Source organism: Lotus japonicus, chromosome 2, assembly GCF_012489685.1.
Source record: "Lotus japonicus ecotype B-129 chromosome 2, LjGifu_v1.2".
NCBI classification, from domain to species: Eukaryota; Viridiplantae; Streptophyta; class Magnoliopsida; order Fabales; family Fabaceae; genus Lotus; species Lotus japonicus.
This window is the reverse complement of record NC_080042.1, coordinates 68,156,885-68,170,221: the sequence shown is the minus strand read 5'-3', so window position 1 is coordinate 68,170,221 and position 13,337 is coordinate 68,156,885. Positions and strand designations below refer to the sequence as shown.

General features: G+C 37.7%; 2 protein-coding genes across 2 annotated transcripts; both read right to left on the bottom strand.

Moving 5' to 3' along the window:
- Positions 1–755: 755 nt before the first annotated feature.
- On the bottom strand, positions 756–4,418 carry LOC130739033 (receptor-like protein kinase 5). The gene is made up of 2 exons (XM_057591247.1): positions 1,573–4,418; positions 756–1,462 (listed from the first exon to the last, which is right to left on the bottom strand). Exons 1-2 carry the CDS (start codon positions 4,205–4,207, stop codon positions 1,065–1,067), a joined length of 3,033 nt encoding a protein of 1,010 aa, XP_057447230.1. The 5' UTR covers positions 4,208–4,418; the 3' UTR covers positions 756–1,064.
- A 1,043-nt stretch (positions 4,419–5,461) lies between these two features.
- LOC130739032 (receptor-like protein kinase HSL1) lies at positions 5,462–9,114 on the bottom strand. Its single transcript, XM_057591246.1, has 2 exons — positions 6,401–9,114; positions 5,462–6,277 (listed from the first exon to the last, which is right to left on the bottom strand). The coding sequence occupies exons 1-2, from the start codon at positions 9,003–9,005 to the stop codon at positions 5,868–5,870; spliced, it is 3,015 nt and encodes a 1,004-aa protein (XP_057447229.1). The 5' UTR covers positions 9,006–9,114; the 3' UTR covers positions 5,462–5,867.
- Between the last annotated feature and the right edge of the window lie 4,223 nt (positions 9,115–13,337).

Here is a 13,337-nt window from a genome sequence, read left to right as displayed (position 1 = left end):
TCCAGATCACCTTGTTTGTGACAAAAATAAATAAATGAAAATGAACTAGCAAAGTTACCATATTTTATATGAACCCGGGTGTGCTAATTGTCCTTTGCCCCCATTTGGTATGGGAAAGTTGAAGACAAAATTTAGCAACATTCTTTTTTTGTCTTAGCACATGAATTCTCAATGGGATTATGGGAGACAATTCACTTCATGGTGTGGATATCAACTTCCGCTAGCTCTCACAGTCGGTTTTTTCTTTCTTTCTATAACAATGAGAATTAAGGACGCACCATTTGAATCAACTACTCGTTTTAAAATTGCCAACATTGATATCAATGATTATAACTTCCTAATTTTTTAAGTCATGCTAAACCTTCTGATGCGAGGCAATATAGGCCTTGTAGTAGCTCACTGCTCACCATACAACTGATAGGAAACATGTTTGCAATTTTGTACTTCATTCCTTGTGAAGTTTGTGTTTACCACGGAGAGATTAGTTTAGCTTTTACAAATCAATTTAGGTTTTAAAATCAATTATAGCAATTAGAAAGATGTAAGTTTTGGGTAGAAAGAATTGCATTAACTACAAAATGGACTACTTAGCCATGATTGTGTTGTTATTGGAAAGACTAACTGACAAATTAAGAAACAGTGAGTGTTTTCTTGTTTCTCCTCTCCCCTTCAATTAAAGCCCAATTATGCTCATCAATGGATATAGTTGAATCTGTTCTTCATCTGTCTTAGTTTATGTTTGGGAGGCAATGGAATGAAAACCCAAAAACTTTTTACATTAGAAAAAGAAAAGAAGAAGAAAAAGTGATCTCTTCAATACAATTGAGCATAATTGCCTTTTGCAATTTGCAAAGCACTTTAATTATTAATAATCCTCTACTCCAACTACAGCTTATGTGAGCCTGTTTATGTTCTCTTCTAGTAGTTACAATGTTACTGAATCATGAGCTCCATTTTCTCTAATTATGACTTCAAGACTAGCCCTTTTGTTTCATCTGTCACCTTTCTGCATTTTGATCAGATAAGATGCCCAAAATGAGATGCAAAATACTAAGCTATCATCATCAATATTCCACCTTCTTTTCCCATTTTGGATTCTGAAGAAGTGGAACAACATCATAGAAACCAACTTTCTTCTCTCCATTGGCACGCGGATCGCTGTAGCTGAGCAATACCTTCAAGACCTCCTTCATGGAAGGTCTGCTACCTGGCAGTGTTGCAGTGCACATGACCCCAAGTTTGAAGATGCTACACATTTCATCCAAGTAACTAGGTTCCGCAATTTCTTCAACTAGAAGATCTTCTATATTGCTTCCTATCTGAATGTGGCGCCGTGCCCATTCAGCAAGAGATGAGTATTCATCTCCATGATTAGCTTCTTTTCCAGTTGTTAGTTCAAGTAGGATAACCCCAAAGCTGTAGACATCTATCTTCTCATTGACTCGTATTGTTAGAGCATATTCTGCAATTCATGTATGAAATAAACATTAAGACTGAATTTTTCGCAAAAGGAAAAGGAAATATAAAACTTATCTTCAGCAATATATTTGTTACTTGTTTTTTTTTTTTTACCTGGAGCAATATAGCCAAATGTGCCGGCCACAGCTGACATGGTAGCAAGTTCTTCTGGCTTGACCAACATCATGGCAAGACCAAAATCAGCAACTTTTGCATTGAATTGAGAATCCAACAGAATGTTACTTGGTTTCAAATCACGATGAACAACTGGCGGTGAGCAATCATGATGCATGTAGCACAAACCTTGCGCAACTCCAATGGCTATATGCAATCTTCTTGGCCAATCAATGATGTTATTTTGGACTGAACCTGACACAGTTGGTGGTTTACTTTTCTTGTGCAGCCACCTATCGAGGCTAAGATTTTCTAGATAGTCGTAGACAAGGAGCAGAGATTCCTCACTGGAGATACAGCACTGCAACTTCACAATATTGTTATGACGAATATTGCTCAGGATTTCAACTTCCGCGAGAAATGAATTCACAAGCTTCTGCTCTAGTTTTCTGCTACTATATATCTTTTTCACGGCTACATAGCCTAAACCATCGACAGCAACGCGGTATACTGCACCAAACCCACCACTGCCAATGATATTATGTTCTTTCATTGATGACACAATGTTTGATTTTGAGAAACTCAGCCTCTGAAAGGAAGTGAGCTTCCAAGACCTTTTCAGGTCTTGCTTTCTTTTTCTGTAAATTCTGATCATCATGAATGATGACAAGAAAACCAGTAAGGAGGCTAATACCACCACACATATGATCATAGAGCGAGGCACAGATGAGCCACTCCTCACCCTTTTAGGGCCAGAATTGCACAAGGCAAGATTTAGTACTGGGGTACTCGCACAAAGACCAGAATTATTCAAAAAACTTCTGTCATAGACAAGGTTTTCAAATTCACTTGGAATCCTCCCCATCAAATGATTGGATGACAGATTGAGATTTGTGAGTCTCTTAAGGGCTAGTTGAAGTGGAATATGGCCAGAGATTTTGTTTTCTGACAAGTCCAATATGTTAAGGGTAGGTAACTGACCAATTGCATCAGGAATTTTACCAGAGATTTGATTGTGGCTCAAATTGAGATTTATTAGGGACTTCCATGATATTATATCTGATGGAAGTGGACCAGTAAACTGGTTATGATCAAGCAGAAGAGTTGTTAGGTGGGGAAGAGATGTTAGCTCTTGCGGAATGCTTCCATTGAATAGGTTGTGACTAGCATTGAACACCACCACTTTCTTCCATGAAGACACTCCATCTGGAATTCTACCAGAAAATTGATTATAACTAATGACCAGATTTGAAAGATTCCTAGGCAATCTTTCAGGAAGCCCCCCAGTGAACTTGTTCTGGCTTATCATAAATGTTGACAAGTTCATAGATGTCCATAGACCACTAGGAATGTTTCCAGAAAACTCATTATTCTCAACTCTCAGATACTCCAGGCTACTGCAACTACCTAAAGACTCTGGCAACTCCCCACTCAGTTTATTGTCATAAGCAGTTAAACCAACTAACCTTTGGTAGTAGCACAAGTTCTCTGGCAGCCTTCCTGTGAAACTATTAGATGCAACCTGAAACGTTTCAAGCTTCGAGAACCGGCCGAAATCTAGAGGAAGAGCACCTGATAAATTGTTGAGAAAAACTTCAAAATCAGTTAGAGCTGGCAGATGACCAATGCTTTCTGGTACCTCCCCAGATAATTGATTCATAGCCAAATTCAAGAAGGTTAGATTTTTCAGCTTTCCCAGATCATCTGGTATCTTCCCAGTGAGATTATTCTGTGAAAGATCAAGGAGTGTTAAGTTGAATGCTTCAACTACTCCAGGTATCTCCCCAGAAAGGTTGTTTTTGTAAAGAGAAAGTGTGCTCAGATATTTCAGAGTGAACAAACCATCTGGAATTTGTCCACTTAAATAGTTTCTTGATAAACCTAATTCCTCCAATGCCACCATTTCTCCTATAGTTTCAGGGATTTCCCCAACCAAGTTTGAGTCAGCCATATGAAAGACCTTCAACTTTTTCAACTTGGTCAAGCTTGATGGCAACTTTGTTTGAGGGAGCATGCTGTTTGAGAACATCAACAAGGTCTCAAGGTTGGACAAGTTACCAATATCAGCAGGGAAAGTACCATTGAAAAGACACGTATACAGTTGAAGATTTGTTAGCTCCCTCAACCTCCCAATGCTCACAGGAATATCACCAGAAAAGTTGTTGCCACCAAGGCTGAGGAAACGTAGGCTAGACAAGCGGTCAATGTCATCAGGAATCTTACCAACAAAGTAGTTCTGGGAGAGATCAAGGTGCTCAAGTTTGGAGCAGTTGTAGAGGGAAGTTGGAAACTCCCCAGGGATGTAATTCCATTGAAAATCTATGTATGTGAGGTTTGTGAGGTCACATAGGAAAGGTGGTAATGTTTGAATGATGTTGGTGTTGGTCATGGCCAGTGCTGTGACTGAGCCATTGGTGCAGGTGATTTCTGGCCAAAAGCAGTGTGAAGAGTTTGATGGTGTCCAGTGACTGAGGAATGATGGGTTTTGCAGGTATTTCTTTATCTTCAATAGAACTGTATGCTCTTGATTATACAGAAGGGACTGAGACTGAGAGTTTGCATAGGTGAAAAAGAGGAAGAAGGTGAGAAGAGAGAACATTTGCATTTTTACACATGATTGCATAGACTTGGTCATCTGGAACTTGTTTCTTGTTCACACACACTCTCATTCAATGAAGATGAGATGAGATAATGTATGAAAAATTGGAAATCATATGAAAGCATCTCTTACCTGAGTCTGAAAAGTCAAAGATTCAAGAGACCAAAATAGATTTATATAGTTTTGAAAACATTTCACCTGTTTGGTATCTTTCGATTTACCTTTGTCTTTTTCTTTAAAATCAAGTTAAAAAGAAAATCCATTATCCACAAGCAACAACTTTACTTTTTACACACTGAACATGCCTTCAATATTTAACAGTGGTTGGCTTCATTTCTTGCTTTCAAAGTGTTACAGCATGTTTGGATTTACTCTTAACTCTCACAAAATCACTTTTTCTATCACAAAAATTAATATTAACAGCTTCTTCTAGAATCACTTCACCTCAGAAATGGAAATCTAGTGGTTTTTGAATCTGATGCCAATTATTGTGGGCTTGAGACCATGGATTGAGACTCTTCAATAAGATTTTTTAAGATTTTTCCAAAACAGAATATGTCCAAATAAATGACTGATCTGTATGATGATAAGATCCGCCAAATTAGACTTATGGGGCAACAAACATTATCATTTTCATGACTTCATATTTTGGTTTCCAACTTGGTGAATGGTGACACTTTCTTTCCTCTGAATTTACGTTTGAGGCTTTAAGGCGGAGTTGCTAAACTTCTTGGTTATGTCCTCCTTTTTCTAGTATAAAATGAATCTAAAGTAAACAAGTGGCCAGCAACTTTAGATTAGTCTGCATCCACCACCGCAAAACTTTGACCATGATTCACGAATTCACTTGTGAACCTTAGACCAAGAGATGGTGAACACATGAAGGTTGCTATATTATATGGTATTCTAGAATGGTGTCTCATCAAACCCAAATTATTTTTATTTCTTTCACACTAGTGCTACAGATACTTTATAATAACTTATGCAGTCAATATCAGGCAACAACGAACAATCCCACATATGGCGTGAAGATTGGAATATGTTAAACCTTCGAGGAAGCACCCAGCTTTTGTCTATTGTCATGTTGTTTTGGCTTTGCTATAGCATATTGTTTTTATAATACAATCAGTTTGATATTGAATTAACTATGTTACTTTGATTTGGTTACCTTAGATTTAAAATTATTAAAATTGAAGACTGTGAACATTATACATTTGTCTTTCAAGTACGTAATGTTTGAATGATCTAGTCTTTTTCTACATATAATCTCTCAAAAAAAAGGTTAAAAAATGATACACAATATTGTTTAACTTTTTCACAAAAAAAAGTATGAAGTATACTATGGAGAAAAATACAATTAAAATTTACAAAATACATCTATGTTGCATCATCTTCCATGCAGTTCTAGTTCTATAGTACTGATATTCTAAATCTGCAATCCTGTGGCTGTGTTTCACTGACTACAGTTCTATAATTCGGATTTGGGTTCCATACACTCACAGCAATCCTACACTCACACAGTTAAGGAATCTGAACTGTTCAATTAAGATTGGTCGGTCATATGTTTCCTCAAGATCGGATGGCGGATATAAGCTTACAATTTGAGTCGTCTAACCTTGATTGATCGACTCTGATTCCTTGACTGCGTGAATTTATAAATTCCCTGACTGCAGAGAATCCAAATTCGTGAAGCCAACTAGCTATCATTATCAATATCCAACTTGTGCTCTCTTTTTGAATTTCTAAGAAGAGGAGCAGCATCATAATGACCCATATTCATCTCTCCAAAAGCAAAAGGTTCGCCACAATGGAGCAATACATGCAGCACCTCCTTCATGGAAGGTCTACTATCAGGAACTGTTGCAGTACACATGACCCCAAGTTTGAAAACCTTACACATTCCATCCAAGTAACTGGATTCCATGATACCTTTATCTAGCAGTTCTTCAATACTGCTTCCTAGCCGGAGGTGCCGCGTAGCCCAATCTGCAAGAGATGAGTGCTCATCTCCATAGTTAGCTTCTTTACCGGTTGTCAATTCCAATAAGACAACCCCAAAGCTAAAGACATCAACTTTTTCACTGACTCTAGTTGTTTGAACATATTCTGCAATTCAAGCATGACAAAAAAAGCCAGATTAAACTTATGACAATGGAAAAATAGACATAGAATTCAACTATAAGTAATGTAATTGTTAGAAGGAAACAAAAAGATTGTCATGTCATTCACCTGGAGCCATATAGCCAAACGATCCAATCACAGATGACATGGTGGCAAGTTCCCCTGGCTTCATTAGCATCCTAGCTAGGCCAAAATCAGCAACTTTTGCATTGAATCTAGCATCCAAAAGGATGTTACTTGTTTTCACATCTCTATGAACAACAGGTGTTGAGCATTCATGGTGCATGTAGCTCAAACCATGGGCAACCCCAGTGGCTATTTGCAATCTCTTTGGCCAATCAAGGACAACATGATGGACTGAACCTGATACAGCTGATGGCTTGCTCTTGTTGTGCAGCCACCGGTCAAGGCTACGGTTTTCGACAAACTCATAGACAAGAAGCAATGTATTCTCATTAGAGATACAGCACAACAACTTCACAATGTTTTTATGCCGAATGTTGCTCAATATTTTAACTTCAGTGTGGAATGAGCTCTCAAGATTCTGGTCTAGCTTCTTGTTTTCCCAAATCTTTTTCACAGCAACATCATAGCCTAAACCATCAATAGCAACGCGGTGCACCGTACCGTATCCACCACGGCCAATAATATTTTGCTCAGTCAATGAGGACACTATGTCTGATTCAGTGAAACTCAGCCTTTGAAAGGAAATAAGCTTCCATGAGTTGTCCTTTCCTTTCTTTTTCTTTCTGCAAAATCTGACAATCAAGAATGATGCCAGCAAAGCCATTAAGATAGCCACTGCAACCAGGCTTATTATCAAAGCAATAGGCGTAGATGAGTCCTTGCTTGAACTTGGAGGACCAGAATTGCACAAGGTAAGGTTCATGACTGGGGTATCAGCACAGAGGCCAGAATTGTTCAAAAAGCTGCTAGCATACGCAGAATTTTGAAAATCAGTTGGAATCCTCCCTGTCAGATGATTGGAGGATAGATCGAGATCTGTGAGTCTGCGAAGTTCGGAAGGAATTTGGCCAGATAATTGATTTTCTGAAAGGTCAAGCAGATTAAGGACCGGTAGCCGACCAATTGCGTCCGGTATTTGTCCAGAGAGTTGGTTTTGGCTCAAATTTAGAGCTGATAGGGACTTCCAAGATATTATATCTGATGGAAGTGGCCCTGTGAGCTGGTTCTGATCAAGAAACAGCTTTGTTAACTTGGGAAGAGCTGTTAGCTCTTGAGGAATACTTCCACTAAGGTTGTTATTACTGGCTTCAAACTCTACCACATTCTCCCAGGAAGATACTCCCCTTGGAATTCTACCATAAAACTGATTGTTGCTTATCTCAACGCGTGAAATACTTGAAGTCAATCTTTCAGGGAGCTCACCAGTGAACTTGTTGTTGCTTACCATGAAATTAATCAAATTATAAGTCCAAAGACCACTAGGAATGGTGCCAGAAAACTCATTGCTGTAAATTTTTAAATCCAGAAGGGTACTACAATTTCCAAGTGATTCTGGCAACTCCCCAGTCATATGGTTTTCATAACAAGTTAAGTTACGTAGCCCCCCATGATAGCACAAATTCTCTGGTAGCTTTCCCCTTAAATTGTTTATTGCAACATGAAAAGATCGAAGCTTTGAATAGCGACCGAGATCAGGAGGAATAGTACCTGACAAGTTGTTCATGAAGACACGAAAATCGATCAGACGAAGGCGGCCTATGCTGTGTGGTATCTCCCCTGACAGGTTATTTATAGATAAAGACAAGCCAGTCAACTTTTGAAGATTCCCATAATCATCTGGTATTTTCCCTGAAAGATTGTTATTTGTAAGATCAATGATGGTCAAGTTTAATGCCTCCACCACTGCAGGTAACTCCCCAGAAAAACTATTCCTGTAAAGAAACATTATACTCAGATTCTTCAGCATGAACAATCCACTGGGAATTGGCCCACTCAAACTGTTTTGTGATATATCCAATTTCTCCAAAGCCACCATCTCTCCAATTCTTTCAGGAATTTCCCCAACCAGCTGGCAGACAAACATGTAAAAGATCTTCAATTTCCTCAACCGGGTCCAGCTTGTGGGCAATCTTGAAGGAAGGAACAAGTTCAAAGACAAGTCCAAGGTTTCAAGATTGGACAAGTTTCCAATCTCATCAGGGAAGGTTTCATTAAACAGACAATTTTGAAGAGCAAGATATCTCAGTTCCTTCAACATTCCAACACTCGCAGGTATATCGCCGGTGAAATTGGTGTAACTGAGGTTAAGATACTGCAAATTCGACAAGCGGTTAATGTCATTAGGAATGGTTCCATTAAAGTTGTTCATTGACAGGTCAATGTACTCCAACTTGGAACAATTGTAGATATATGTTGGGAACCCTCCACCAATGTAGTTGTTGTTGAAATCAACATGTGTGAGGTTTTTGAGGTCACATAGGAAAGGTGGTATGGTTTGAGTGATGTTGGTGTCAACTAGAAAAATTCCAGTGACAGAACCATTGGTGCAAGTGATCTCAGGCCAAGAGCAATGAGATGTGTTTGATGGGGTCCAATGACTGAGCAATGGTGGATTATCAAGGTGTTGTTTTATCTTCAGTAGGATTGCATGTTCTTCATCATGGAGGTTAAACTGAGAATTTGCAAGTGCATGGTTCAGTATGAGGAAGAAAATGAGTAAAAAGTGAAACATTATTAATAGTTTCATCTGAGGATTTTGTATTTTTCTGGTTTTCTTTGTGTGTTGTAAAAATGGAGCTAATATGCAAAGGAAGAGGGTGGATTCATGGTTTGTATTCTGCAATGCAATGGTTGAATTCACACGCAGAAAAGTTGACAGTTGTTGGTTTTGTCACCAAGTTTTATATAATTCAATTTTGGCGGGTCAAAAAGTCAAAGTCAATTAATCCTTTGATGGAACAAACATTACATTACATGAGTTTGTTTGCTTTAGGTTGTAATGACTTCAAAAGCAGGTGTGAACCAAGAAAATTCTTAGCATTGCGTCAAGCGATTTTTCTTTGTTTTCTAAATAAAATTAGTTTTAGGGAGTGTGTTTGGATGTTTCATTTTATAATTGTTTCTACCTTCATGATTAGTTATTGAATGAAGACAAATAAATTAGGAGATTTTACGACTTGATTTTACAACATTTCCTTACATTAATAAGTTTTTTTTCATAAATTTGTGATTGTCTAAATCACGCAACGTCAGTTTTAACTCACTTTTACTATATATTGTACCATTATATACTAAAGAAGTTTGTTGTGATATATTAAACTAGATTAAAGTGTGATACCTAAAATGATGTGTACCAATAGAAAACATATTTGTTGTAACTGACTCAACATTCATTCATGTATTTGTACTAGGTAGTAACCCGTGCTATGCACGGTGCCATTTTTTTTCCAAAATATTTTATTATAACATAATATGATGTGATTCAAATGTCTTAATCCAATTAAAATATAATAAATTAAATTGTACCTCACATCTTATTTTTTCCTATTTTTTTTTCTAATTTAATTTAATTATAATTTCATACGAAAATATAAAGAAAAACAAATAACAAAGTATCAAAACAATATCTATAAAATACCATGTTATATTATTTTTTTTCCAAATATATTACAATGAGATATTAAGTTAACAATAAAATAAAACTAAGTGTCCATATTTTGAATTTTGGTTTTTCATAAATATAAATAGAATACTCATCCTACCAGAATTTAATATATAACAATCATACCAAATAAATTATGAGATTAATTTCTATGCACCGACGGTGTAAATAAGTTTTACACCACCATTCGTATTTGTGCTTAATTAAAAGAAACTTGTCACATCCACAAAAAACAATCTTCCACTTGTCAATACTTGTTTTCTGTTATTCAATTTCAACCCTTCTAATTCACTTTAACATAAATTTCCTATAGAAAGACTTATATCATATACTCTATTTTCATTGAATTTCGGTTCTTTTAATTTTTAAAAACCTACCTTGACAACCAATTAACCAGTACCATACATTATACCATGTGTAATCCCACTTACATTACTTTTACAATTTTCATTTCCAATTTTTAACCATTTATAGAACTAAAGCAATATTGAAATAAAATCTCACAAATCAATCTGCATATCTTAATTGACTAACTTCAGTTGGACTGTTTTACCATGTCAAAGATGGATCTCCAAAGAAGACACAATGGACAAAAGGACTCAAAGCTATTCTACAAGCCCCTCCACCTACACAGGGTAATGATCAAAGACACTTATTGACTTTATATTTTGCAATTTCACTATCTGTTATGTTGCTTTTTACTTTGCTTTCTTTTCACTTTACTACCTTTCAAGGTAGGTGGCGGACAGACTGAGACATGTACGACATTGTACTGTGAAAGCGACCTGTCCTTTCACCGGTTGACTTGAGATCAAGGAGCTTCAGATGAACATTGGTGAAGCTTCTGATCATCGTCAGATTGAAGCTTGGATTCTTCTGACCTTGCAACTTCTGCTTTCTGAACAAGTTCCTCAGAACTTCTGATCGTCAGAGCTAGAATAGCTTGGGTCTTCAGAACTTGAGTCTTCTGCTTCTGGACCGTTCCACTGGAACATCTGGTCTTCAGAACTTCTGACTTGAGTTCTTCAGAACTTCTTGAGAGCTTCCATCTTCAGAGCTTCTGAAGTATTTGCCACTGTTCAGAACGAACATGGTGGGTTAAAGAGCTCTCTTTTTAGTAACCCTTGGTTCTTCTTCTTCTGAACGAATAGGCTTGGGTCAGATTCAGAACCTGTTTGTCACAACTTAAAAAGACAAACGTTAGGGTACCACAATTGTTCATCATCACAAACCTTAATTGTAATCATCAAAACATAGAGATGCAACCACTGATTAAACCTTGATCTTACAATCTCCCCCTTTTTGATGATGACAAAACAAGTATTTTGATGAACAATTTTTACACAATAAACTGAATACACAGGAAAGGAAGGATCAGAGATTAAACTTATCCTTGTGTAACGGTTTGCATTGCTCTTTCTGAATCTGGGATGACACCTGATTCTGAGCTAGGGTCTCCCCCTGACTCCCCCTGAATCTATGACTTGATGAGATGATGAATAGTCTAGATTCGGAGTCTGGTTATGTGATCAGAATTTACGACGCTTGAAGAGATGTATACTCATCAGAAGTGATGGTTCAGAACTTAGCGTATATCACATAATAACATAGATTCTTGTCCAGATATAATTGGAATAAGGCGTCAGAAGCAAGATTAGTTCAGTATATGAACAAAATGTATTCCTTATTTGAGACGCTTGACAATATCTATGTGCTATAAGTAATTATACTTATTCTCCTCTACTGGTTTTATATATATATAAGAAAAAAAATTTATCAACACCATTTTTATGTACTCCCCCTTTTTGTCATAAGCAAAAAGGGTCCCCCTTTTTGTCATAAGCAAAAAGGGTGAAAAACAAAACCAACAATAACGATAACAAGAAGGTGATGCAAATAAGATATGTTATTATTACTGAACGGAGAAGAAGTACAAAGGATCGAGAGGAACGAAGAAGACTAATCCTAGATAAATAGGAAAGCTCGAGAATTCTTCATGGAGAGAAGTTGAAGGTGGATGGGACGAATGTCCTGATCAATTGAGGCTAACTGAGTAGCCAGTTCTTCCTTCAAGGCAACATTCTCCTGGACAGCTGCTTGATCCGCTTCATCGTGATCTTCTTCATATTCCAGAAGCACGCAAATGCACTGGAGCTGATCTTCAACTTCCTTCTGGCGAGTGGTCAGACGGAGGAGGTCAGTCAGAACTTCTTGAAGGTTCTGAAGACAGTGAGTTTGATGAGAAGTGAGCCACCATTTCAGAAGAGTCTCAATCCGCTCAAGAGCGAGAGAGATCTGAGAAGAAGATAGATTGACGCTCCATGGAAAGACTTGGTCGAATACCAAAGTCTTGAGTCCAGAAATCAAATCGACAGTAGTCATTCTTGAATTGGAAGTTATGGAAGATTTGAAGTGAATGAAGGATGAGGTGAATTGTGGTGTGATGAAGAAGAAGTATTGCAGAGATTATAAGAAGAAAAAGTAACAGAAAAACATGCATCAAACTTATCAATCATAAAAGCATGTGAGTTACTAAATGGACGGTGCATTGAATCAGAGAATGAAAAATTAACACAGTCAACATGAATTAAATTTAGTCATGACAAATAAATGCATGCATGATAGATGTGGGGGATTCAAGGCTTGGAAGATGAAGGAAGGTTGTCCATTAAATACTTCATGATTGCTTCCATTTTGCTTGAGGACTCTTGAATTCGCTTGCTTTGCTCATTCTGAACATGTCCTTGTTGCTCAACCATCTGAAATAACCTCTGCTGATCATCCTGAATCCTGTCAATCCGAGCAGCAAGAATGGCAACTTCTGGAGCTGGAGCAGAAGTAGGAACTTCTGGTGCTTGTGTAGGAGTAGCAGCTGCAGCTTCCGAAGACATGACAGTATCAACTTGAGTTGGCCCTTGCTTGTCAACTTCATGATCAACTGCATCTTCCAGAATGACTATACCATCAGAGCTTTCTTCTTCAACCTCTGCTGAAAGCATCACAGCATCTTTTGAGGTACATTCAGAGACAACACATGGTCGTTGAGCCATGGCTCTTCTCAAGGGTTCACAAACCTTGTGCAGCACTCTCTGCCTTTGCTCATAGGCCCTCTCAGATGCATCATGAACTCTTAGTCGTTTCTCCCTGCTAAGTTGCTTCTGAAGTTCATGAACTTTGCCTTCTGACCATCTCTCAAAGGCAGACCATAGACCATCAACAAGAGAGGCATCAAACTGATTATCAGTTACCTGATACAGCCATTTCAGTCTTCTAGAGGCCTCTTCAGAAAACTCCGGAATGATTTGAGTAAGATTCTGAGGATGAAAGGAGGTGGCCAAGGTCAGAACAGGCTGAGGAGTTCTGGCAGCATTGGAGCTTGAAGCATTTGATTCATCCAGGTGCTCTGAAGGTGTGGAA